Source organism: Grampus griseus (genome assembly GCF_964374135.1).
Source record: "Grampus griseus genome assembly, chromosome: X".
Lineage (NCBI taxonomy): Eukaryota > Metazoa > Chordata > Mammalia > Artiodactyla > Delphinidae > Grampus > Grampus griseus.
The window spans coordinates 93,143,998-93,171,418 of record NC_138999.1 but is presented as its reverse complement, the minus strand read 5'-3'; the positions used below and the strand labels follow the sequence as shown (position 1 = coordinate 93,171,418).

Genomic DNA, 27,421 nt, shown 5'->3' with positions numbered 1-27,421 from the left:
CTTCCTTAATTCCCACCTTCTGGCCCAATCACTGAAACTGAATGTGCCGTGTTTCCTTGGGCCTTATACTTTCATTCTTTAGTCTTCCTGACTGTATCTTCCTCCTGAAACCAAAGTCTTCATGATTGGATCTCGATTTCCAGATGCTCCGGATCCTCCCTGCCCAAATCTCTACCCACTACATAATTAATTTCCCCTAAGTCATTTAGACAATTCCAGTAACCCATGACCTTTTTCCTTTTAATCTTCCCCCAATTCAAACTCCAGTGAGAGACAATCAAGAACTCATGAATACATATATATTTATTTAATTCATAATATAGCATTTTGAATGGGCTGGGATATTTTTTTTAGAGGGATGAGGCTGTGTAATCCACAGATGCTCAGATTTCTGTCACTAGGAGAGACACTATTGGTCCAGAGCTCCCAGTACAAACAAGCCTGGGATAAAATATTTGATAAAAAATAGTCCAATAATAGTCTAATAAATATTCTAGCTGAGAACAACAACATAGCATATGTCTGAAGCTGGCAGACCAGACTGTAAAAGGCAGTTTTACCTGATCTAATGGCGGTCAACCTGGCCAACCTGTAATACACAAAGTACAGCCCAATGGCTCTGAGGCTGCAGTTGGCTTCAGGAATTAAAATAAGTGTGGAAGTAGTTCTCATCTGTCAGCCTCACATTCTCCATTCTGTAGAAGAAAGGGTTATCAAATATTTGCACTTATCAAAAAGTCCATCTGTGGATTGCTCCAACCAGGTAGTCATATATAAATATGTAAACCATGGAAGCTTAGAAAATTCACCTAGCATATTTTAGCCGAAAAGAACATAGAAGTGATTTTGCTGCAATTTGAAATTCACTGCATCCAAAGTTTACACAATGGAATTGTATGATAAAAATACATACAGATGCAGTTACTCTTACTTACAAGTAGCCAGAACTCCAATGTGGCATTAAAATTTCTTTCATATTCTCAAAACATGTTTAACTTTATTGTTGATTATTTTTGTGCTTTCTTCAATAAGACGATATAAAAAGTGAAAATAAGCATAAATTGCAGACAGAAAGAATAATGTGCTGGCAGAAAGGATTGTACGAGAACAGACTGAGGAGAGCAACAGTGAAAACTTCTGGAGTCTCCTTCCTTGAAGATGTTAAATACAGGTCCTATTCCCTTTGTCCAACTGGGTTTAGCTAGAGGTAGTCAATGACTTCTCTTAAGGTACCTGGCATTGACAGTATTCTATGAAAGTCTTAAGTTTACTGAAGTATCTGGGACTCACCACACCCCCACTGAATACTTTGCCACCATGTTTTTTCTTGGAAAGCACTTTTAATTATTCGGCTCAGAAACTTCATTGCTTACCCCAAACCCAGTTTATTTTCCTACTTTATTCAGTAGACTTAGCTCTGAGTGATTTTGGGCTATGACCAAAACTGAAATCCACATTCAAAGTTTGAAAAGACTGAAAGGTTATGGAAAAGAATGGTGCCACATGCTCCAGACAATTCCCCAAGTCAACTTCCAAAAGAGCTTTTGAGGAAGACAATACTCACTTATATGTATGAGTCCTAGGACATTTGCAAAATAATATCAATACAGCCCAAATGGAGAAGAGGCCAAGCATTTCTGCCCAGAAAACAACAAACACCAATATGGATATCAGAGTACAACAGGGAAACTTTGATTATTCATTTGTTCACTCATACATTCATGCAATTAACATTAGCCAGGCAACTACTCTCTGTTCCACACCCTGTGTCAGGTGTTGAAAATACAACAACAAAACCAAAAGACACAGTCTTTGCCCTCAAGGTATTCACAGTCTAGTGGGGAAGACGATTCTTATATGTTAAACCTTTGTGTGCATCAGAATTACCCGGGGGAGCTTGTTAAAAATGTAAAATTCCACTTATGTGCCCAGACGTTTTAATTAAGATCGAGGGTGAGGTCTAGGAATCAATTGTTTTAACAAACACCAAAAATGATTCTAACAGGTGGTCTGAGGACCACACTTTGAAAAACACTGCTATACAATGTGATTATTGCTGAGAGGGGGTAGTGCTCAGGGTGCCATGGGAGCTGGAGAACATAATCCAGCCTAGGGGTGCAGGAGTTAATCTAGTCTAGTGGGGTAGAGGTGGGGAAAGCAAGTCCAGGCTAGAGTCAAAAGTAGGGTGGAGAAACTGAAGCTTTGTCTCAGGTCAGTAAAATCTAAAAGGCACAAAAATGAATGGCATGGGAGTCCCAAGGCCAAGGTAAAGAAAATCGGACTGGGGTGAAGGTGGAGTGTTCTGCACTTACAGCATTTTCACACTATTCCCTTAATTTAAGAACAATTCCTACTGTTTACTCTGGGCATCAAAATTGTTACTAACGTCTCTATTCCAGGCCCAGAGAACAACTTGTGAAAATCGTTAAGTTTGGCTAGAGTAATCAGTGTGAGGGGGAAGGTGGCAAAAGATGAAGCTGGGAAAGCAAATAGGGACTTGAAAAGCCAAAGTGGGTAAGTAACTGGGACTTTCTACTGAATGCTATGGGAGCCAGTGAAAGATTTTATGAAGGGGTTAAAATCATCTGTTTTGTTTAAGAATTTGGAGATAGGCTCTAGAGGAGAGACTTAGAGTAACTTAGAAATGAAAGACATCCATTTTAAAGCACTGCTACACTGTACTGGGCCTGGGGCTGAGCGGAGGAGATTAATATTTGTTGCATACTTAACTAAATGCCATGCTTAATAGTTAAGTATGCCATACTAATGCCATACTTAACTAAATGCCGGGTGTGTGCTAAGCAGTTTCAATGTGCTATCTTCTTTTCATCTTTGCAACAGCCTTGTGAGGTAGGTATTATTGTACAGAAGAGGAAACAGCGGCTCAGAGAAGTGAAGTACTTGCCCTGGGTCACACAGCTAGTAAATGGCAGAGGAAATAGATTATTTTAGTCTGAAGGCTATGATGAGCTTTCCATCACTGCAAGCTATTTCCCAGCACTGCTGAATCTTACCGAGGTTGCTCATTTCCTGATTAGCAGTAAGTACGTAGGGTTTTTAAAACCAAAAAACCTCACTTTGCCACTAGATGGGTAAGTTTGAGCCTGCCATCTGTAGCTGCATCAGTCTTGCTTTCCATGTTAGGTGTACAAACAATACGAAACTGTTCCTTAGGGGATCTGTATAGATACTTTGTCTCTCCTACAGAATAATAAGCCATTTGACAGCAGGGGCTGTGGATTACCAATAGGTCAGCTTCAGCGTGGTACCTGGCATCTAATAGTTGGTTGAATGAATTAATGAATGAACGTCCACCAAAGGCTGTGGAAAGGAAGAGGGGGAGAAGTTTTGGCATTGTTTCAAGGCTCCGATCTGGGGACTTGTTACAACTAACACGTTGTTCAACAACAATATTTTCACGACTCCCAATTAGTAGACTCCTTAAAGCCGGCTCAGCTCCTGAAAGGAGAAAGCTCTGGTGCTGACACTCCCAATCCCAGCAGCGGAACTGACAGAAGCACAGACCATAAAGCTTGATTCCCTTCCACGATAGTGATTAAGGACTGGGTTGAAGCTTACATCCGCATTTGCCATGAAGGGTTGGCTAAGCAAATGAATAGTGTAAATAAGATTGCGGGAAGAATGATTATTTAACCTGTTTAAGAAAACAAACTATTCTCAGGCATTCTTAAGCACTTCAGAAGTGTTTTATCTGAAAATATAAGTACATTTATATGCAAATAGTTGTTGCATCTACAACACTCCATTCTTACTGAGTAAGTAAATAAAGAAGGTTCCTAAAGAACCTCCATTATGCAAGTCTTTTTTTAAGCCTAATTCTAGTAACTGTATGTACTTGAGAGTAAGAAAACTGTACTTCTTTGAAATATTCTGTGACAGAATTTTCAAGAATTCGGACAAACCTCCTCCATTAAGTAGCATCGATGAAACTGTGCTACATATAACAGATCTACCTGGATCAATTTCCTATCCAGCAATAGCATCTCTTGTGCAGTCTTGTCTCCCTATCTCTCCTGATCCAACCTAGAGCTCTTCCCACCATCTATGTCATTATTGCATGTGCATGTGTGTGTGTGACGGGAGGGAGGAAGGGAGGGATGAATGGAGGGGGGGAGAAATGTTGACTGATTTTGATGTTCCCTTTAGGGGACAAAAATGGATGGTATAATTTATTTTCCCTTCCAGTATATTTCTCACGCAAATGACTAAATTAAAAAGTTTATTATGTATATATAATTATAAAATGAATATATAATATATATTATTTATTCATTTTATATATATATTATATATACACAGACATGTTTTCTTCATAATAAATCATTGATTGTAGGTTTTCTCATAAAAAGCTACATATAATATGGGATCATTTGACACTTTAAAATTCTACTTGGCCTAATTGGCCAGTACTAGCAAGGCTGACACACCCCTGCTCTCCAGCTGGCTAGCCCCTTGTGCAGAGCATCTTTCTACATTATTTACCTAGAATGACCCTAATCCCTTCCAATATCATTTATACTCCTAAATCACTGGGAATTTTTATTTTAATTTTAATTCTCCAATGACAAGAGAAGCATTCTTCAAATTTCTTCTCCAATGGCTTGAACCCAGACTACTCAGATAATTTGTTCTGAGAAACTCAATACATTAATTCAAATACAAGCTTTAATGCACAAAAATTAAATCTATAATATCTAGTTATTTTGGATGCTTCAAATGAACTTTATTTTTGTATCTTGTATATTGGACACTAACTGAGGTTTAGGAGGGGAAGAACTGCTGAACTGGAGAGCCAGTGAATTATACGCTCTCTTGAAACTTAATGGCAAGCTTTCATCCCAGAAACATAAGGGGATTCTTGAGGCCTGCAGTTGCATTCCTGCCGCTCAGGGTAATCAATAAAATCTGGGGCAGGCAAGCCAGACAGGATCATCAGGGATTTGTTCCAGATTGTGAATGTTGGACAAACTGGAAGAATGAAGGTCACATCAAAAGTATGAAGATGGAGAGAGTTAGCTGGGTCATAGAAAGACAGCATGTTGTTGTCATAATCCAGAAGGACACCCAGACGCTTCAACTGTGGTGGCACATCCACCAGCATTTCCTTGTTGTTATGTCTGACTACGAAGTTACTATTGCATCGAGAGAAGACCCATGAGGAGGCGTTCTTGCCAATCCATTCATTCTTGGGAGCTGATTTGTAGGCAATGCCAATTGCATACCTGTGAGACAGTAGAAAGGAGAAAGAAATAAACATTTATTAATGATCTGAGTTATGCTAGACACCATACAGAATATCTAAGAAACAGAATACATGTTTCTTCTTTAAATAGTTTACATTTAGATCCATAATACTGACAGCACTAGAGTTTGTTTTTGTTTTTTTGTTTTTTTTTTTTGCGGTACGCGGGCCTCTCACTGTTGTGGCCTCTCCCGTTGCGGAGCACAGGCTCCGGACGCGCAGGCTCAGCGGCCATGGCTCACGGGCCCAGCCGCTCCGCGGCATGTGGGATCTTCCCGGACCGGGGCACGAACCCGTGTCCCCTGCATCGGCAGGCGGACTCTCAACCACTGCGCCACCAGGGAAGCCCATCACTAGAGCCTTAAAAATAGTTAGCAATTAGAGTGCTGTAATTTTCAACTCCTAGCTCAGTATATTTTCCCTAATTTTATTTTTTAAAAACGCAAATTTTTCTAGCAGTGGTTTCCATCACATGCCTTTTAACCTTGACTTACTGGTATTACGTTTGTGCTATAGAACTGAATCTCCCAGGGACCTAACAACAGGGGAGAGAGGAGAAAAGAAAAGTGGGATCCACTTACCACGTTGAGGAACCCATGACCACCTCCCAGTAGTGGCAGCCACTGTCAATGAATATATTTCCTGCTGCCCCATAGCATCCTGTGCCACTAAACCTCTCTGGGGTATGGCTCTTCTTCAGAGAGCTTTCATCCTTCTCCATCTGCAGTCCATCATTGGAGATCTTCAACTTCTTGTGAGTCATTTTGGGATCCAGTTTAAAGGGTTGGCCTGAAAAAAGTAGAAAAAAGAAAATGCATGAGGAAGTATTTAAGAATTCTATCTTTGTCCTCCAGGACCATCACTATCAGAGGAGTCTCGACAAGATAATCATTCTTGAGTCAGTGAAAGTTGACTGGTGTTTGGATTATATTAAGGAAACAGGCCAGAAGCCACTGTTTTCAATAAAATAAAAATAAGCTGTGCCCCCTTCACAGACTATCAAGTTAAAAGGGGGCTCTCGGGCTTCCCTGGTGGCGCAGTGGTTGAGAGCCTGCCTGCCGATGCAGGGGACACGGGTTATGGCCCCGGTCCGGGAAGATCCCACATGCCGCGGAGCGGCTGGGCCCGTGAGCCATGGCCGCTGAGCCTACGTGTCCGGAGCCTGTGCTCCACAACGGGAGAGGCCACAACAGTGAGAGGCCCGCGTACCGCAAAAAAAAAAAACAAAAAAAAGGGGGGTGCTCTCAGGGTCTCATGTCCTCAAATAAGTTTTGCACTTTGCTTTATTTCAGTGGGTGGTTTGGGCTTTGAGTAGATTTTAGGGGAAGGAGTATTTGAGGTGAGACGAAGTGAGGGAATAGACGAGATAACTGCTGCTTGGTGGCAGAACAAATAAACCTGAGAATAACTCAACTACGGGACAAATTGTTTGCCCTCTAACTACTGGGATGTAAATAACACATAATTAGGTAACTTTGTTAGAGTGACTTTTGCATCATCAATAATTAGAAAAAATATTTGTTGTGCAGGATCATTCCCAACAAATTACTCCTTACAGTCCTAGACAGAACCAGTTAGTTACTAGAAGCCAACAGCTGGGTATGGCAATACCAACGCCTCTGGCAGACACTGTTGGCGAACGTAACACCCACCCCCTACTTTTTCTCTCTTACCCACTTTTACTGTAGAGGTCAGAAAAGCTAAACACTCAAGCTCCTAGCCTCCCTCGCTGCTAGGGTTGACTAAGAAGATGGAAGCAGAAGTCAGAGAGGATGGAGGAAACTTCTAGGAAAGTGTCTGCTTTCTTGATGAAAGGGACAGCCATCACGTGTACCAACACTTTCCCCCTTCTTTCTATCTTGAAAGGAAATATGACGTCTAGAGGTTGCAGTGGTCATGTTGTGACCATGTGGCAATAAGCCAACACACAAAAGGAGAAGGTGCCTGGGTCTCTTACGACATCACAGAACTGCTGCACCATCCCTGAACCGCCTAAACTTCGAGCTTCTTGCTATGCGAAAGAGAGAGAAAAACACTATTTGTTTAAGCTGCTAAAAAATACTATTTGTTAAGCTAAATTAGTTGGATTTTTCTGTCACTTTTAGTCAAAAGCATTCCTAGCAGGTATGGCTTCTCAGCAGGAGGATTTTACCAGATTATCACAAACAGTACTCTTTTACTCAATTGTCCCCAAAGCATGGAGGCAGAGTGCAGAGAAAAACTCTTCACTAACATCCTCCCACGCCACCAGCTGTTTTATGTGTATCTCTGTGTCCACATACCTCCCAAGGACACAAACAACCCCCCTGCCCAAAGCACAGACTCCAACAGTACAGCTCCTCTACCCAGTGCCACTGCCCTCTTACACTGCTGTGGGTGCCAGTGTCAGGCTAAGTGTACTTGCTGGCACTGAGGGCAAAACTGCTCTCTCCTTTTGGAATCACCACAACGTACTGTTTGTTTTGAGTCGGGTAGGCTCACTGTTCCGGCTGCCTGCTTGGTTTATGGCTTTAACAATGAAGATGTAGCGTGTCCCACTCTGAAGTCCGTGAACTGTGTAATGGTTCTGTTTGATGTTGGGCACAATCATCCAGCTATCCACGGAATTATACAGGCCTGTAACGTGGGGAAAGGAAGGATGTTAAGGTCATAGAGGTAGGATGATGAGAAGCACACTGAAAATTCATCATAAGCCCCCCCAAAAAGTGAATTTCATTTTGTTTTCTTTTGAATCGTGGAAGACATAGTGAGATGAACCTCCTCTGCTTCTTTTCTCCCACGGAGCTAAGCTTACGCCAGGCTCCTTGCTTCTGGTAACTGAATGTAACCACTAGTGAAAGTTAGGTTACTCCGATTTGCTGCCAAATAATACAGGAAAACGTCTATACAAAATCACAGAATCATCTCTTTTATGGAGTCTCTAGGTCTTTATCCCAAAGGTCCAATCCTCTGAGATCTGAGTCTGACCTCGAATGGGTGGAGCAGAGCACAGTAACATGGAATCTCAGAGCCAAAATGACAACTAGGCACTATATTTCCCTCATTTTACAAATAGGAAACAGACAGAGAGAAGAAAAGTGACTTGCCCAAGGCCACAGATAGCTGGGGATGGTGCTGAGAGTAGAACTCTGGTCTCTTTAATCCTAGTCCAGGGTTCTCTCCACTACATCGCAATTCATGGAGCAAACAGTAATGTTCCTTAGTCTCTGCAAGGTAGCGAAGCTTTCAGGGCTTATGATTCAACTCTCCCACACCATCCTCACCCTTACTTCCAATCTTGGTGGACTCCAAGGTGTCATAGGGAAGCCAAGGAGATGACATAACAGTCAAAGCAGAATATCATCTCCTCACTTGACACTACCCAGTTTTACCCCTTCCTGGTTCTGATTCCAATACTCATTTGAGGTTGGGTGGTCCAGGAACACATTGTTGTCTGGAATCTCCTTCCCTCCCAAGTAGGGAAAGGGATCAGAGATCTAGGTTTCTGCTTTTGAAACTCTTTAGACCATAAACATTGACTTAAACAGAGAAAATGTACATAATTAAAAACATGTATTTGGCTAACTTTTAGTAAAAGAGGGATCAACATTCTAGCCTGTGAATTTAGGCTTATCTCTTCTGTTATCTGCTTTTCAGTCAGGTTACCACTTTTTAACCATAATTCTACCAGAGGATAGAAAAGAAAGGGCAGGGAAAATGAGTGGTGAATTTAGTCATTTCTATGCAGCTCTAGCAAAGGATTTAGTGAGGTTAAAAACTGGAAATAATAGTAAGTGATTTGAAAGAGATATGATCAGAAGGGTTTTATAATTAATTTGGGGAGCAGTAGAAGAAGTCTAAATTAAAACTAGAAAAAAGAAGCATAATGGGGTGCAAACAGATATGCTATAGAAAGAAGAATAATCGGTGGCGATGTTCAGTGATTCGCATGAAAAGACACAAGGATAAGGGCAAGGAAAAATGTTTGAGGGCTTGGCTGCCTATGTATCAATGCACAGTATGAATCATAAACTGCACATTAAATTTTACTACTAAGAGGGAAATATATGATCTTCCAGATATACTGCTAACAATACAAAACCAAAACTAACTTCATAATGAAGTACTATGCAGCTATAAAAAAGAAGGTGGAAGATCTCTATGAACTGATAACGGAGTGATTTCCAAGATATACTGTTAATTTAAAAAAGAAAATTGCAAAAGAGTTTATGTAGTATGCTACCTTTTTTTTTGCGAGAAAGAAAGGCAAATAAGAAAACATACATATATTTGCTTAGATTTACAAAACAATAATAGCAACAAGAAGGAAAAACCAGAAAATAATGAAGCTGGTTGCCTACAGGGGATGGAGGTGGGGGAAGAAAATGAAAAGGATACAGGAGAGAATGACACTTCTCTGAGTACACCTTTTTTGTATAGTTTTCCCTTTTGGAAACATGGTTGTTTTACAAGTTCAAAAAATTTAAATGCTGTCAATATGAATGGGAAGAGTGGGGTCTAAAACTGAAGGCAAACAAAAAAATGAAGCCACCTGCATTTCAAATGTAAACAGTCACAGCAAAGGGCAAGAGGAGAACTGTAAGCAAATCCTCACTATTGTTTGTGTTTGCAGTGGGACGGGCAACGCCATTCTGAAACTATTTCAGATGTGTTATTGAGCAAATGAGTATCCGTGTCGATGTTGCTGGGACCAGGCTTCTCATTGTGGAAGTAGGAACATACAAATATGAAATGGGGGAAGGTAAGAAAGAACCTGTGGGGATGGACTGGAATTGGAGATATTGGTATAAACTCATGATTTCTAAAATATGTATTTGTATGTGTATGTGCATACATATTGCACATATGTTAAGTATGTGTGTACATATATTATGTGTGAATATGTATATGTACATGGGTGTATGTGTGTACTTCTAGTACCCAGGTTTTGGTCTATAATAACATTCTCCTACTAAAAGGGACCAGCGTTCCTTGGAAAAATGGCTGACTTCAGGGCTGGGGCAGGATATGGTCAAAATGAGCGTACAACCTTTTGTTGTGCTGCAAAGTAAGGAAGCACTGGAGAAAATGATGGAAGACTATAAGGACCCAAGAGTCAGCTTAAAAGGCTCCCACTGGCTAAATTTGGGCAATCTGAGCACCAAAATAAATAAGGGCAGTAAAGAATTATAAACCATCGAAAAAAGAGAATTCGTAAGTCCATACTGAGAAGTAAAAAAAATAAACAAATGAAGGATGAGTCTCTTGCTTACAGTAGAATGCAGAGTGGCAACCTGTAAATGTGGAAGTGGATGCTCAGTTGGAAAATCATTATTTTGCCATCATCAGAGTAAAGATTGGATCAGGTGAGAATTATTGATTGATGCTAAAACAGGTATGGGGTGGGATGGGTTTGATGAGGAAGCAGGATATTTTCATGGTCTTAAAGTATCATGGCACAGATTGCTTATTAGTTGCAAAAGGAAAAATAGTAACTATGCAAAGAAGAAATCAGGCAACACCTTTGATCAAGTGATCAAAATGAGCATCACCAATGAAGGGCAAGTACACATCGTGTGTCTCCAGTTGTGATGTCCCAAGGAGAACACGTCTCTTATGTAGCCTTCCAGCCATAAATGTGTAATCTGAATATAATCGTGAGGAAACATCAGACAAACTCAAAATAAGGAACAGCATAATAAACAAATTAAAAGGGCACTTTAAAAAATATCTATGTATGGGCTTCCCTGGTGGCGCAGTAGTTGAGAGTCTGCCTGCCGATGCAGGCGACACGGGTTCGTGCCCCGGTCCGGGAGGATCCCACATGCCACGGAGCGGCTGGGCCCGTGAGCCATGGTCGCTGAGCCTGCGCGTCCGGAGCCTGTACTGCGCAACGGGAGAGGCCGCGGCAGTGAGAGGCCCGCATACCACACACACACACACACACAATATATATATATATCAATGTCATTAAAGACAAAGAAAGGCTGAGAAAATGTTCCAGATTAAAGGATGCTAGAAATATGACAATTAAGTCCAATGCCTGATCCTAGACTATATAGGACAACATTGGGTCCTTAATATGTCATAAAGTATATTATTGGGTCAACCGTCAAGATTGGAATATGAATGGTGGATTAGTTAAAAGTACTGCATCAACGTCATACCTCTTAAAGTTGATAACTGTACCGTGGATACATAGGAGAATTTCTTTATTCTTAGGAAACACACACTGAAGGATTTAGGGGTGAAAGGCCATGATGTATGCCAGTTACTCTCAAATGGTTCAGAAAAAATGGACAGAAACAGAATGTTAGCAAATGATAAAGGAAATGGGATAAAACATTAACAATAGGTGAATCTGGGTAAAGAGTATATGGGCATTCTTTGTGCTGGTCTTGCAAGTTTTCTGTAATTTTGAAATCATTTCTAAATTTTAAAAAGGTAAATATATGATCCTCTGGGTATCACTGAGACTTAATGAGATGGGATTTATCATTGAATTATGGTAATGGAAGTATAAACCGTGTTCAAAATGGAAAGACCACAATATGGAAATTCATGAACCTGAGTGTAAATGTGTGTGGAGAGCATTTGCATGAGAATGAAAATGAGGGGAAATAGAAGTTACATCTTTGTGGCAGTATGTTACAGACTGCCTGGCCAGGGAGAGGTTATAGCCAGTGCTTTCATAATACAAAACGCAAAGCTGAAACAGAGGAAAGATATACAGTAATGGGGAAGACCATTATCTAAACATCTGTTGGAATTCTCATTCAGCTAACAGCATCATCTGAAACATTATTGGCTTGTGACAATTTCAAATCTTACATAAAGTGGGGAGAAAGTTTAAAATAAAGGAGGAAAGTTGAAAAAATAAGGAGAAGTACTTCTCCAGACAAAATTCTAACCAGCAAGGAAGAAATTTCTGGTTAAAGAAAATGTGGAGTTTGACTATTTTAAGATTCTTCATGTAAGTGGTATCATGTAGTATTTGTCCTTCTGTGTCTGGTTTATTTCACTTAGCATAATGCCCTCCAGGTTCATCCATGTTATTGCATGTGGCAGGATTTCCTTCTTTTTAAAGGCTTAATAATATTCCATTTTATGTATATACCACATTTTCTTTATCCATTTCTTTATCCATGTCATCTGTTGATGGACAACTTTTTGTATGTCAATTATACCTCAATAAAGTGGTTTTAAAAAAGAGAAAATATAGGAAAACCTCAAGGGAAAGTAGCTCTCACAACCAGGGTTCAGTCAACAGTGGCAGGCCAGACCAGCATGTAGGACTGGAATCTTCATGAATATTTTTTACTAGTAAAATAGTTTCAACTTATCTGCCCATTGCCATCCAAAATTTTGCTTCAGGGCTCTGCCTTTGTTCCTGTCCTATGCTACTTTTCTATCAATGGTCGAAGGAGGAAGAGATAGAAGGCACGCTGGAAGGGAAAGTAAATATATTGAAAGGCAGAAACTACATACAAAGGAATTTTGGTAGGCTAGAATAAGGAGTCAGAACTAACCAGATAAAATGTCATAGGAATAAATTCAAGATGTTGTATTTCAGTTTAGAAATTCAATTATATAGGAATAGGATTTGGAATGCCTGGGGATTTCAGCTGACTATATGCTCAGTCAACACAACAGTCAACATGGCTGCTGGAAAAAAGGTACAGGACAAGGGGGCATCAGCTAACACACAAGAGCAATAATACAGCTATCCTCAGTGGACTAGGAAGAATTGGTAGCTGGTTTAATTCAAGGAGCATTAACCTTGAAGTCTGACAGGCTTGGGTTCAGATAATGACTCCATCAGTTTGTAGCTCTGTGACCTTGGACAACTCATTTAACTTGAGCCTCAGTTTCTACGTCTATAAAATAGAATTACTATCATCTACTTCATAAGGCTAAGGGAGAAGTTATGAGGACCAAATGACATAACATATATGGGAGTGTTTGTAAATGGGAAAGCATAATACGTATCCAAATTGTTATTATTCACTAGGAGGAAGTCTTAGGCCTTTTATAAGGAAGCACTAACAATTATTTATAGCTGCACAACAATTGAATGGGCTGTTTTGCTAGAATTCAGCTGCCCATCACTGGAAATGTTTGAGCAGAGACAGGACAATCACCTACAGGGTTTCTGGCAGAAGGCAAGAAGATTTGACAAGATGACGTCTGAGGTCCCTTCCAATTCTAAGATGCTATGGTCCTATCACTATTAAGAATTATCCTCTAAGCTTTTCTTTACAAAGGACTATGTACCCTTGAAAACAGAGGTGACAGCCTTTTGATCTTTGTCACTTCTTAGACTTATTCTCAACTCCCAGGAGACCACTGCTCTCCCCATATCAGGAAAGAGAAGCACAGTTACTGGCTTTAAGACTTTCCCAAGCAGGAAAGACAACTGCAAACAGGTATGTTGGGGAGGCCTTAGCGTTTTGCGACTTCACAACCTGAAGAAACACCCAGGAAAGCAGCTACCAGGGCCAAGTGGCTTAGGATGGAGCTGCACGAGGCAAGTGTTTTTTAGAGTTTGAGCCCAAATGTCCTCTCACCTCCCCATCCCATCATGTGGCCCTAAATTGTCACAAGATGGGAAAAGGAAGCCTATTGGGACGGTTTCGTTGGAAAAACTCCTCTCATGCGGGTCTGTGAAGTCAGACACAGAAGGACAAACACAAAGTAAAAAGAAAATACTAATCTGCAGCTATGCAGATGCAACCTTAGGGTGCAAATCAGTTCCAATCTTGAGTCCACTTTTAATTCTGCTTTCATTTCCATTTTCCCCAGCACATTGAGGGGAACTTGCAGCTCTAGTTAAGATCCTACTGCCTTGTCTTGTTCCAATTCATCAGAAGGTGAAACCATAACATGTAGGCTAAATGACTGCTTTGCGAACGTCTTTCATTTGATGGCCCACTGATGGGCCATTTTATATTTGGTGTAATTCTTGGAGGAAAGGGAGAAGGGGTAGAGGGAAGAGTGACAGAGGCAGGAGGCTTGTCACTTCACTTATTCACTGATACAAATAGGTGTGGTAAAGGAAGTGGTAGTCTTTGAATGTAATGTATTTTACCATGATAATGAAGTGGAAGAAGAGTCAAGGAGAGAGATGTTCACACACATAGAATCAGCAATGATGGTGGCTTAGCTACTCAGGAATGAATTCTGAGCTGTGTTCTGATTTGGGAGAGTGGAGTGACATGGATTAACTGAGGAAAAGCTAAGGATTACATAAACAAATGGGAGTGGCCCCAGTGACTGCCCAGCAAGGAAATACACAACTTGCTTGTCACCCATCAGTAAGGTCTTTGCAATGCCCTGGGGGAGCTTGCACTGTCTACAAAACACTATACTAAACAACCTAACATGTCTTACAAACACTTGCCTCGTGGCGCCCCGGCCAATCTTGAGCAGCTTACTGCTTCCTTACATTTCCTTATCTCTGGCCACAGGCCCCAACTACACCATGACTTACTGATGAAGTTAGCCTGGCCAGTGAATATGGTGTACTGAAGCTCATAGGAGCTGATGCTGAACTCATCATCCGAGATCCAGTGGACTGTAATGGTGTCATGGGAAGCAGTACAGAGTTCCTCTCGGATAGATGGTGGGTTTGGGGCTGTAAGGAAAGGTGGAAAAGAAGGTAAGGCAAGCATACTCTCTGTTCTGGAATTTTACAATCGTTACTCTTGCTGCCCAACCCAACATCTCATGGAAAGGTGGTTTTCTAATAAGAAGCTTTAGATTGCATGTGCCATACAACCTGAATCCAAGTGCTGAAACCTCAAGTTCCCCCAAACCACTTTTGCTTCAATGGTAAAGCTATTTTAGGCAAAGATCTAAGCCTAAGTTATTGAGATGATTGATTGCCCATCGTCTGCTCTGCCTGCACTAACACATATGTAGATATTAGAGCAAAGTGGTCACATGTTTCCTTATTACATGACCTTTGACCTATTTCTTTTTTTTCAAAGTAAGTTGTATTATATAGTTTTGGCAGTATTAATAGGGGTTAATTGTGCAAATTAATATGAGTTCCCTCATCTGTAAAATGGGGATGATAATTACCTCACAGATTCGTTGTAAGGATCATGATATAAAATTAATATATAGTGTCTGGTATAAAGTAGATGTTCAATAAATGACAACTATTTTAACATAGTAACAAAGATAACTACAAACACAAAGTTATTGTGTGTGTATATTTTTCTCATGGAATGATCATTCAACAATCCTGAAGGTAGTCAGTATTTTTAACAGATTGGTTGTCTCCCTCATCTTCTAAAATTCTCTGCAACTCAGATATTTTTCTTCCTAATCTGCTAATCCCTAAATTTCCTTAAAATCATTTGGGTGGTACCTATATCCATGTGAGACATTCTCTAATATTCTTTAATTACCACCCGAGTTCTACCCCTTATAACAAGTGACATTATATTACTGACAGGCTCATAAGGAGAAAACCATCAGCAACTTCTTGTTTTTTACCTTTAAGTAAGGATGGTATGTATACCCATTCTGTCCCCGGAGACACTGACAACTCATTTCTCTTTTCTGTTACATGAACTAAAATATATTCTATGTAAAAAGATACATGTATCATTTTAAAGATTATAAAAGCATTTTCATGATCAATATTGCCCTTTACAGATTATTTTAAAGTCAAAGCACACCAAAAGAAAAGGACTAAAATGGAAAGGAAAGCACAGTATTTTCACACCTGTTAAATAATCTAGCCCCTCCAGCAGTTTCTTTTCTCTGGAAAAATCTAAAGCAAAGTTTTCAAAGGCATCATTAAAATTGATGTCTGGAATCAGAACTTGAGAAGATGCAGTTGCCATAGCGACCCTGGAAGAGAGAAAAGTACATCAATATACATCAAAATAGGTTTGCAACCTTTATCCAATGTTTGATTTCTGGTTAAACAAGGTGAAAATAAATGACTGCTAGAGCTTGATTCATTTAGTGAAAAATATCATATCTGTGCTTTTCCAATGGAAACCATTTAAATTTTAATCATCAGGAACCAATTAAGGGTTATACCATATTTATTCACATATGTTCACCCCTCAAACACACTCCCCCATCCTGTCTTAATTAGGAGAAGTAAATACAGGATTCTTTCCCCTCTGCATCATTTTCCATCTGGCAGGCAGCATCAAAACTAGACCTCTGAAGGCTTGGTAAGAGCAGTTTGAGAGAATTTTTTCTCCCCCTCTATTTTTTTAATGCTAATCAACAAGCCAGCATGCTGGGGCTTGGTTAAAACCTTCCCTTAAATCCTGTACTTTGTTTGACCTTTGACAACATTTACATTTAATTTTATTATTCTCTAATTGTATAATGCTATGCTAGTTTTATCTCCCCAACTAATTCTAAGAGTCTCAAGAGGAGGATCCATATTTTGTACCTCTTATAATCTTCCATGGTCCCTAACACAGTGTTGGACACATAATGAATAAATAATTGTTGAATGAATAACTGAATGACTAACAACAACACAAATGCTAACCTTATTGAGCATTTAGTACATGTAAGACACCACGCATGCACTCTACATACATTAAGTTACTCCTTACTATCGCCCTGCGTAGCAAAGGTTATTTCCATTTTGTAAATGAGACATAGAAAGGTTAAGGAACTTGCTCAAGGTCACACAAGGATCAGAAAAAAATATATAACTGAACCCATGTTCATTGAATTCTAAACTTTATACCCTTAACCATGTAGACTGTTCCTGTTTTTTAAAAAAATAAGGTATATTTTTACATACTTCAGCAATTCTAAACCATTGTTCCACATCAGATTTATCTCTGAGCTTTGATCAAAATATGCATGTTTAGGTCCTGTGCCAGACCTGAATCGGAGCCAATGAAGATCCTTGAGCATGCAAATAACAGGATGGAAAGAAACATTAACTTGGCAACAATATGCATGTTAGAGTGGAGAGAAGAGGCATTGAATGCAGGAAGAGCAGAGAGGAAACTTGTATGGTGAACTAGTTGTAAGGGGATGAGGAGTTAAACAAATACATATCCTTATGCATGGATACCCTGTTACACATCTACCTACAATAGCTTTTGGCTGTTTCTGGAAATTGCGATGTTTCAGGAATAAAATTCAGGTCAGGATAAACAAATGAAAGACTAATACAATGAGAGCCACTGAAGCTTTTGAGGCAAAGGAGTGATGTGCTCAAATTTATGTTTCAAGGACAACACTCCAGGGCTTCCCTGGTAGCGCAGTGGTTAAGAATCCGCCTGCCAACGCAGGGGACACAGGTTCGAGCCCTGGTCCAGGAAGATCCCACACGCCTCAGAGCAACTAAGCCCGTGCACCACAACTACTGGGCCCGCGTGCCACGACTACGGAAGCCCATGCGCCTAGAGCCCATGCTCCACAACAAAAGAAGCCACCGCAATGAGAAGCCCGTGCACCACAATGAAGAGTAGCCCCCGCTCGCCGCAACTAAAGAAAGCCTGCGCACAGCAACGAAGACCCAAGGCAGTCAAAAAATAAAAAATATTTTTTAAAATAAATTAATAAAATAAGAACAATACTCCAGCTGCAGTGGATGGACTGGAAGGGGTCAAAACTAGAGGCGGATCAGATTTTAAGGTGTCTGGGAATGAGCAGAAAGTAAAGTGGTGACAGGAGAAGTGCAGACAAATAAAACAGAAAGTTAATTCATAACACATGAAAATAGCCAACAAATATATTAAAAAGCCCAACTACAGGAAAAATCAAAGAAATGTAAATTAAAATGAGATAGCGTTTATGATTATAAAGACATCATAGGAGCTTTTTATGTCTATATTAAATAATGCCTACATGTTTTTATTAGGACTGAAAATGATTCAAATTTTGGAGGCCAAATTTAGCATTACATATCAAAATAGCTTAAAATGTAAATATTCTCTGACATCACAGTTCTACTTCATAAAATGTTTTTGATCTGTGATTTTGGTTTTAATTCTTAAGACTTATGATCACATAATGTACAAAATTTGTGCTGATGGTATATCTCCTCTATTTTAATCCTTCTAATGAGTTGGGAAAAGCACCATTACCAATCACACATATACAGTAGTTCTTCAGTTGTATGTGTTTTTGGATAGCTGTTTAAAAGACAATCCTGAATTATAACTTGGTCTGACTTAGTGAAGAATTCCCCAGCAAAATTTGCTACTGTATCTTGTCATGCTGAATTTTAAAAACATCCGACCTTATAGATTATCTATAAAAACGTGAGAAGTGGGCTTCCCTGGTGGCGCAGTGGTTGAGAATCTGCCTGCCAATGCAGGGGACACGGGTTCGAGCCCTGGTCTGGGAAGATCCCACATGCCGCGGAGCAACTAGGCCCGTGAGCCACAACTACTGAGCCTGCGCATCTGGAGCCTGTGCTCCTCAACAAGAGAGGCCGCGACAGTGAGAGGCCCGCACGCCGCGATGAAGAGTGGCCCCCGCTCGCTGCAATTGGAGAAAGCCCTCGCACAGAAACGAAGACCCAACACAGCCAAAAATAAATAAATAAATTTATTTTTTCTAAATGTGAGAAGTATTAAATACTCTTTATTTGGCATTATACCTAAACCAGACTAAAATGCCTTTCATTAAGTAAAAGGCAACATTTTAGATACAGAGAATTTTGATTAAATTGGCACAGTTAAGACCAAAAAGAGAAAGTGGACATTGCCAGCTTATCATTAGTCCTGGCCTTAACAGGCTAATGAACACACCCTGAAGCACAGGTGAGCCTTACTCTGTTCAATGAGACAGTGAAGGGATCCTCTCAGTATCTAAATATATTAATACCACCAGTTATATAAACCTAAATATAAACACAGTCTCCTATAGGTTTTGAGATGGCATTCACCACCTCTGTGCAAAGTTGAACATTATTAATCAAGTCCAATCATATCTTTTTTTAAATAAATTTATTTTTGCGTTGGGTCTTCATTGCTGTACGAGGGCTTTCTCTCTAGTTGTGGTGAGCGGGGGCTACTCTTCATTTCAGTGCGCAGGTTTCTCATTGTGGTGGCTTCCCTTGTTGCGGAGCACGGGCTCTAGGCATGTGGGCTTCAGTAGTTATGGCTCACGGGCTCTACAGTGCAGGCTCAGTAGTTGTGGCGCACGGGCTTAGTTGCTCCGCGGCATGTGGGATCTTCCCGGACCAGGGATCGAACCCTTGTCCCCTGCATTGGCAGGTGGATTCTTAACCACTGTGCCACCAGGGAAGTCCCCCAATCATATCTATAGAAGGGGAAAATAGTGATGGCACTTGCTGAACTGGAATTACTATCAAAATTCAGAAAGCTGATCATACTCATTTATCCACAAGCCAATCTTCTTTAAGTCATGACTATCCAACAGAAATATCCTATCAGCCATTCATGATCTGAATTCTGGTGTATGAGATCAATTTAAATATGGTACACATAAAAAAGTCATGAGCTATTTCTGTTTTGTAGTAAATAAGGCAGTGGCCAAATATTACTCACTAGTAGCTTTTTTTTTTTTTTTTTCGGTACTCAGGCCTCTCACTGTTGTGGCCTCTCCCATTGCAGAGCACAGGCTCCGGACACGCAGGCTCAGCGGCCATGGCTCACGGGCCTAGCCGCTCCGCGACATGTGGGATCTTCCCAGACCGGGGCACGAACCCGCGTCCCCTGCATCGGCAGGCGGACTCTCAACCACTGCGCCACCAGAGAAGCCCTTGGGTTGACCTTTTAAAAAATATTCTTGCCCTTCTCAACATCAGCCATTTTAAAATATGTTTTTTCATCACACGCTACACAGAGGTTCCCACTTGCAAACAAGACGTCCCGTTCACTAAGAACTTCATAAATTTTTTACTAAAGAAGTAACTAAGACATATGCAAAGATAACAACTATAAGAGCACTCAACACACTGTATGTAACCTAGTTGTCTAACAATGGGGACTGAGCTAAGTAATGTGTCATACATCAAAAGATGAAACACTATAAGGTCACTGGAAATCAGGTTATAAAAAAATATCCAATGCCAGGGGAAAGTTCGTGATATGTTACGTTTCAAACATAGGGTAAAATGCAGTATATACGACATGACCTTATGTTTGTGAGGTATATATATATATATATATATATATACACACACACACACACACACACACTCCCAAATGTTAACAGTGGCTGGAAGGTTAAGGATGAGATAAAGATGACATTGACATATACGTAAGTGTTTGTGTCTGTGTGTGTGTCTGTGTTTCTGTATTTAAGCAAAACACAACATTAGCTATCTCTCAAGGCTCTGATCTCTATTAGGGATAATATATAATAAGTGCCATTTGTAAGGGGGAAGGAATAACTCTCCCAGTTAAAATTTCATTTTAACTGAAGTCTCGGTTCTTAATACATTACAATGAATAATTGTGGGAAAGAATTTCAGACCCTATGAGAGACCAGTGAGAAAGATATTTAGGTTGCATAGATGATTCTCAAGCCATACCACATAGTTAGCCATCTATTCTTCCTACCACATAGGCTATACATGAGCCCATGAAAAGAAGATTTAGATATAGAGAGTTGGGAATCATCGACAGCTAGATGGTAACCGAAGCCCTAGGTGCTACAGGTCTGCAACAGGGAGAATGTGTACTGAGAAAAGAGAATAGCTTAAGCCAGAATCACAAAGAACAACAGCATAAAGGAATAGGTCAAGGAATAGTTGCTCACAAAGGCAAATGAAACCAGACAGGCAGGAAGAAAACCAGGAGCTTTCTCAAGTTAACGGCAGAGAAATTTCAAGTAACAATGGTCAGTAGGGACAAATGCTACTGAGAGACCAAGTAAGATGAAACAGTAAGATAAAACAAAGGAATGTCGATTACAATTTAGCACCAAGGTATTCATTTGGTGACCTTGGAAAGAATACTTTCAATAGTGTGGTAGTGGCACAAGACATTTCAGAGAGTTGAAGAGTGAGTGGACATGATTACATACAGTGGTTTAAATATATGTTTTATCTCTGCTCTCGTGAAATCCCACTGAAATGACAAAGAAAAAAATCATAAACCCACAAAGACAAAGAGAATGGAAAAAGAGATGCAAGTAAGATATTGTCAACAAATGTCTGGAAATTAGAAAGGGATGGATGAGTGGTAACCAACAACAGAGCAGAGAAAGCTGAATTGGGAAGCCAAAAACATGAAGCTGATTTATTGCCACAGACAGTTGAAAGTTTGCATGAGGAACAGCAAGACCACCAGATCCACTCAACCACAGACCACCCCTCTCTCATCTTGACGCCATACTAAAACCAGTCTTAAAACCCTTTCCCTGCTTGGCTCCTAGAATAATGGCAGCCAGACTTGTACCCTTCATCCCCCTCCAGAAGCAGGAGATTGGTGGATTCCTTCCACGGGTAACTGACGCAAGAGAAAACACCTACAGACGGGTCCACTCAATAAAAATCTGGCATTCCGGACTTCCCTGGTGGTGCAGTGGTTGAGAATCCTCCAGCCAATGCAGGGGACACGGGTTCCATCTCTGGTCCAGGAAGATCCCACATGCCGCAGAGCAACTAAGCCCGTGGCCACAACTACTGAGCCTGCACTCTAGAGCCTGTGAGCCACAACTACTGAGCCTGCGTGCCACAGTTACTGAAGCCTGCGTGCCTAGAGCCCGTGCTCTGCAACAAGAGAAGCCACCGCAATGAGAAACACGGGCACCGCAACGAAGAGTAGCCCCCGCTCGCCTCAACTAAAGAAAGCCCGCGCGCAGCAACGAAGACCCAACGCAGTCAAAAATAAAAATAAATAAATTTTTAAAAAAACCTAGCATTCCGCCTTATAATCCTATAGCAAAGTTCACCAAGCAACAAACTGTTCCCACCCCCTCAGATCTTCCAGTCACCTTTTAGTCTTAAATTCAAACAGGCCGTGAAAAGCTCCCCAAACATTTAGGGAAAGACAGAAACTAACAGAGAAAAGGAACGTGGAGGAAACCAACACAATGCAGTTTAGAAGAAAACTTTTTTAGTGATCCTTAATATCATCAGGAAGATAAATAGTTTGTATTCATAAAGCAAGGACGGAGTGCTAAAAGAGAAGCAAAGATCAAGAAAGAGCTCTTATAAATAAAAATATAAATACTTAAATTAAAATTTTAATAGAAGGATTGGATGAAAAATTAAGGAAACATCTTAGATCAAGAAGATAAAGTCATGGAAAGTGGGAGATAAAAGATTTTTTAAAATTAGAGGGAAAATCAAGAGTGTCCAAAATCTGGCTAATTAGAGTCCCAGAAAGAGAGAGGAGAGAAGGGGAGGAAGTCCTTAGCAAATAAAAGACAGTTTCCCAGAACTAAAAGTCAGTAGTCTTTAGACTGGAAAGACTGACTTAGTGCCCAACAAAAATGAATAATAAAAGACCCACACCAAGGCATATCTTGGTGAAATTTCAGAAAAAAGTAGATTAAAGATAAGATCTTCAAAGCTTCAGATTTTAAAATATAGGTCACATTCAAAAGATCAGGAATCAAAATAGCAGTGGAAGTTAGGAGACAATAGAGCCATGCCTTCAAAATTATAAGGAAAATTTATTTCCAACCTATCAAATTAGAAAATAAATTTAAAATATTATTTAAACAAAAAATTCTCAAAATTTTATTTACCTTGTACTCTTTCTTAGGAAGCTGTGGGAAAATTTGTTCCAGCAAAAATTAAGGGAATAAAATGGTACATGAAGGGGGAATCAGGTGGAGCCCGATGGAGTCCCTAATTAAGAACACAGAGCTGTGAATCCAACGAGACTAAGTTGGTTGGAGTTCACAGGGCAGAGTACTAGAGAGGAGAAAGCTGCACAGAGAGAATTCTGGGACCTCCAGAGGGTTTGCCTCTAGTATTCAATAAAATACTGATTAACACATGCATATAAGGAAACTGCCCAATGCTAGAGAAAGAGTCACCCAAAAAGATTAGAGGGAACAAACCCTAATGCTCACACAGGGCCAGGAATAGTGTATGTTCCCACCAGCCAGACCAGAAAATCTCATGATTCATGGGGGACCTGGTAGCGTACTCAGAAGGGTCTTGCCTCAGTAGTGGGGAAAAATTTCCCCTGGACTAAACACTGCTTTGATCACACCTAACAAATCTTAAAAGCAAGACCTGAAAGGAACAAGCTATTTTCAAGTAACTTAACTGTGTCCCAGAACAAAGTTTAGGAATATTTATAGGAATACAAAAATATATAGTGCCCAATAAGATAAAATTCACATTGTCTGACATCCAATAAGAAATAACCAGACATGCAAAGAAGCAAGAAAATAAAGCCCATAATAAGGAGAAAAAAAGCAACTAGTTGAAACTGACCCAGATATTAGAATTAGACATTAAAGCAATTATTATAACTGTATTCCATATGTTCAAAAAGCTAGAGAACCCTGCTACCTTCCTGCTCATGCTCAGCAAATGACTTTGCCTCCTATTTTACAAAGAGAGGGGTAGGTATGAAACGATAAATTCCTCAATTTCTCATACCAAACTGCTGGGCATACTGACATCCACATCCATTACTTCCGTCTTCCTTCTGGTTAAATGGAAGAGATGTCCCTTCATTTGTGCTTTGGCCACATACCTTCTTTTCTCCATAGCTTCAGTTTTGCCCCATCTCTAGCTGACCTGTATCCACTTTTTTTAAATTAATTAATTTATTTTTGGCTGTGCTGGGTCTCCATTGCTGCGCAGGCTTTCTCTAGTTGTGGTGTGCAGGGACTACTCTTCGTTGCAGTGCGCAGGCTTCTCATTGCAGTGGCTTCTCTTGTTGTGGAGCACTGGCTCTAGGCGTGAGGTCTTCAGTAGCTGTGGCGCACAAGCTCAGTAGTTGTGGCGCATGGGCTTAGTTGCTCCGCAGCATGTGGGATCTTCCCGGGACTAGGGATCGAACCCTTGTCCCCTGCATTGGCAGGCAGATTCTTAATCACTGCACCATCAGGGAAGTCTGACCTACATCCACTTTTAAACTCACTCACATCTCTCCTATCTAAAAAAATAATACCCACAACTTTCCTCTACCGCATAGTCATTCTAGCTACTGCCATATCTCTCTCCTTCTCTTCATAGCAAACTTCTTGAAAGAATTTTCATTTCTTCGCCTCTAATTTACTCTTCTTAAACATTTGAAAGTTATTTATATTAACATAATACTTGTACCTAATTAAATAGTCAAATGTTGCTAATAGTTATACTGCAAGAAGTAACAATCTCCTCTCATCCCCAATTTCTGCTCTCCAATAATAATAGTATTGAGCATTTACTTTGTGTGGGGCATTATTCTGAGTCTTTATAAGTACTAACTCATTTAACCCTCACAAAAACTTTATGAGATAGACACTATTATCATTCCCATTTTGCAAATGAGAGAATGAGAATGAAGCTCAGAGAGGTTATATGACTTCCCTAAGAGCGACCAACTAGTTTAAGGTCAGAGGCAGGATTCAAATCTAGGGAGTCTAGTGCTATAGTCTAGACTAGAAGGGCATCCACCTATCTATGTGGCCAGAAGTTTCTCTGCTCCTACGCCAACACCAACATAGAAAGCTCCAGCCCTGAGTGGGCAGCAGAGAGCCATGGCATCACTAGGGCACATGGTTGGCTGTGCATTAGAAGAACCAGTAGGCTACAGAGATAGAGAGACGGGTGCCAGAAATCCACAGGGCAATGTACCACACTGAGGCTTAGTAACTAGCCAGCCGGTAAAATCTTCAGGTGGTAGCGGCTACGTATTGATACACGCCTGAACAGAATTAAGTGACTTTAAGCTGGCCCCTTTTCATAAGAGGAAGCACTGCTGCAAGAACATAAGGAACTCACCTCTCAGCAATATTTTTTGCAGACTGGAGAAACCGCGCCTGGTCATTTTCTTTCAGGATATGCTCAGCTTGGTTGATGAGGACCGTTGAGCGTTCGAGACACTGGCGGCAATTAGCAACCTGCTGTGCCAACTTTCTCAGTTTCATAACCTTAAAGAATTAGCAAAAGAAAAATAAGATAACACATCCAGTGGTTAATTAAAAATGATAAGACAACATGAAGGAGATCTGCTGCAGTGATTCTAAAAATAAGACCTATTAACATCCCATGGTCCCTGTACTAAGCACTCACCTTGTCACCCTACCCACCATGTGTGTTTTGTCAACCCCTCCTACCACCTACGGCCCGCTTACTTACCCTGCAACACAGTCATATACTCCAGGTTACCTACCTCCTCTTTTTATTGATCACATTAATTATTTTTATTATAAAAGCAATGTGTGGTCATTACAGAAAATTTAGAAAATAAAAAGAAACCCTACCACCCGGAGATCACCATTGTTGACACTTTATTGTCACATACATGTTTAATAAAAAGCACCTCCTTTTTCTTTATGAGTATCTACATTTCTATGTATATATTTCTCTAAGCATCTTTAAGCATACCTATGTGTTCACAGATCTGTGTTCTCGGACACTTCAGTTCCTGTGTTAGTTGGAACCACCCAGCACGGCACAAAGTAATGGCTATCACTCCAGGCTCTCATAACTTCTCACACTGTACACACAGCATGAGCTCACAATCACTATACTGACCAGCAGACCAGCAAGCGTAAAACCATAGAGCTGCATAGAGGCTCACACCTGAGCTTCTTGACCACGATTCTTCAGTTCCCATGCTAAAAGCCTGGAAGTCTTCTCTCTCTCTCTTTCATCTTTTATATCTAATCAGTCGATGATTCCCATCATTTCCTTGCTAGCAATGCCTGCTACGCTCTTCCCTTCCATTTGTGCTACCACTTCCCTGGTTAGGCCTTCATCAACTCATGCCAAGAATCATTCCATAAGCCTCATAACATGCTTGCCTGACTTCAGTATCATCCCATTCTGATCTACACTGCACACTTCTGCCGTATCTATCAGTCTTCTCCCTTCCTAAGAAACTAGGATGATTTCCTAATGCCTTTCAGATCAAGCCCAAAGTCCTTACAATGGCAGTCATGATCCTTCTGTAATTCTGGTCCACATTTCTACCATTACTTTGTATTCTTTTTGTATTGACTTATACCATACACACAGTAAAGCACCCAAATCTGAGTGTACAACTCCATGATTTTTTGCATATACACACACCCATGTAACTACCAACCAGGTCATGATATAGAACGTTTCCAACACCCCAGAACTGCCATCATTTTGACTGAATTCATAGCACTAGGCCAAAATATTGCTTCTTCTTTGCCCATCTCCCTAAAACCTCATTTCTTCTTGCTTTCATGATCCAAGTTCAAACTGGAACCATCGGTTTGAAGCTTGGACATTTGTAAAGTCAACTCGGCCTTGGCCTCACTGAACTGCTGTGCTTTACCTTTGTCTCTTTGATTTTGACAGCAATCATTTGCTTCCTCTGCTGGATGATCTCTACCAATTCGTCACATTCTTCCATAAGTTTTGCCTCATGCATAGCAGTATTCACCTGCCAAGAAAGTCCAGAGTGTTACACAGTGATTTCTGCCTTTGTCCACTGCGGGCTCTCAAAGGTTCGGACTGATAGCTAAACATGCATAACTTCTTCCATACCTCCCTCATAAGATCCACTCCTAGAAGAAGGGTAGAGATGATGATATTAATGATGCAAGGGCATTGAAGCACCACAGATAGGAAGCTCTCCGGCCTCTGGTAGATCATGATGGTTAATGGAGGCTGGGCAGAAGGACAGATGAGATGGGGGCATATTATTCCCACTGTGAAATTCCCTTTACTCCAGCACCCTGTCCTCCTACTGTTCTTTTGGAAAGAGGGTAAGGAGATTTAAGTACATCAGGGAAAGAGGACCCCTCTCCACAGGCACAAGAATATTAAGATAACATTACAACAACATATTTGTATCATCCTAACAAAAGTGTTTTCAGTTTTCCTTGTTCCTTTCTAAAATATAGAAAATGTTTCCATTTTAAAATATATGAATGCATAGCTATATCTTCACATTAAATATATGATTGTGTAGATATATTTTCACATAGTTGTTATCATGTCTTAGTAGATATTTCTCACTTTGGCTGTCCAGTATCTGAATACCTTTCCTACTTGGGGATACTGGCTATATCAAAATATCTTTACTGTCAAGTCAGGGTAGGGGGTGAAAAAAA

General features: G+C 40.4%; 1 protein-coding gene across 3 annotated transcripts in view; it reads right to left on the bottom strand.

Annotated features, from left to right (window-relative positions):
• Window positions 1-4,477: 4,477 nt before the first annotated feature.
• MID2 (midline 2) overlaps window positions 4,478-27,421 on the bottom strand; it is a 104,861-nt gene continuing 81,917 nt past the window's right edge. For all 3 annotated transcript variants that reach the window (XM_082681441.1, XM_082681440.1, XM_082681442.1), the window contains 7 exons: window positions 26,641-26,748; window positions 25,113-25,261; window positions 15,978-16,105; window positions 14,733-14,876; window positions 7,718-7,879; window positions 5,845-6,052; window positions 4,478-5,243 (listed from right to left, as the gene is read on the bottom strand). In XM_082681441.1, the coding sequence (XP_082537567.1) occupies window positions 4,841-5,243; window positions 5,845-6,052; window positions 7,718-7,879; window positions 14,733-14,876; window positions 15,978-16,105; window positions 25,113-25,261; window positions 26,641-26,748 (1,302 nt within the window). In that variant the 3' untranslated portion in view covers window positions 4,478-4,840. The remainder of the gene's footprint in view (window positions 5,244-5,844; window positions 6,053-7,717; window positions 7,880-14,732; window positions 14,877-15,977; window positions 16,106-25,112; window positions 25,262-26,640; window positions 26,749-27,421) is intronic.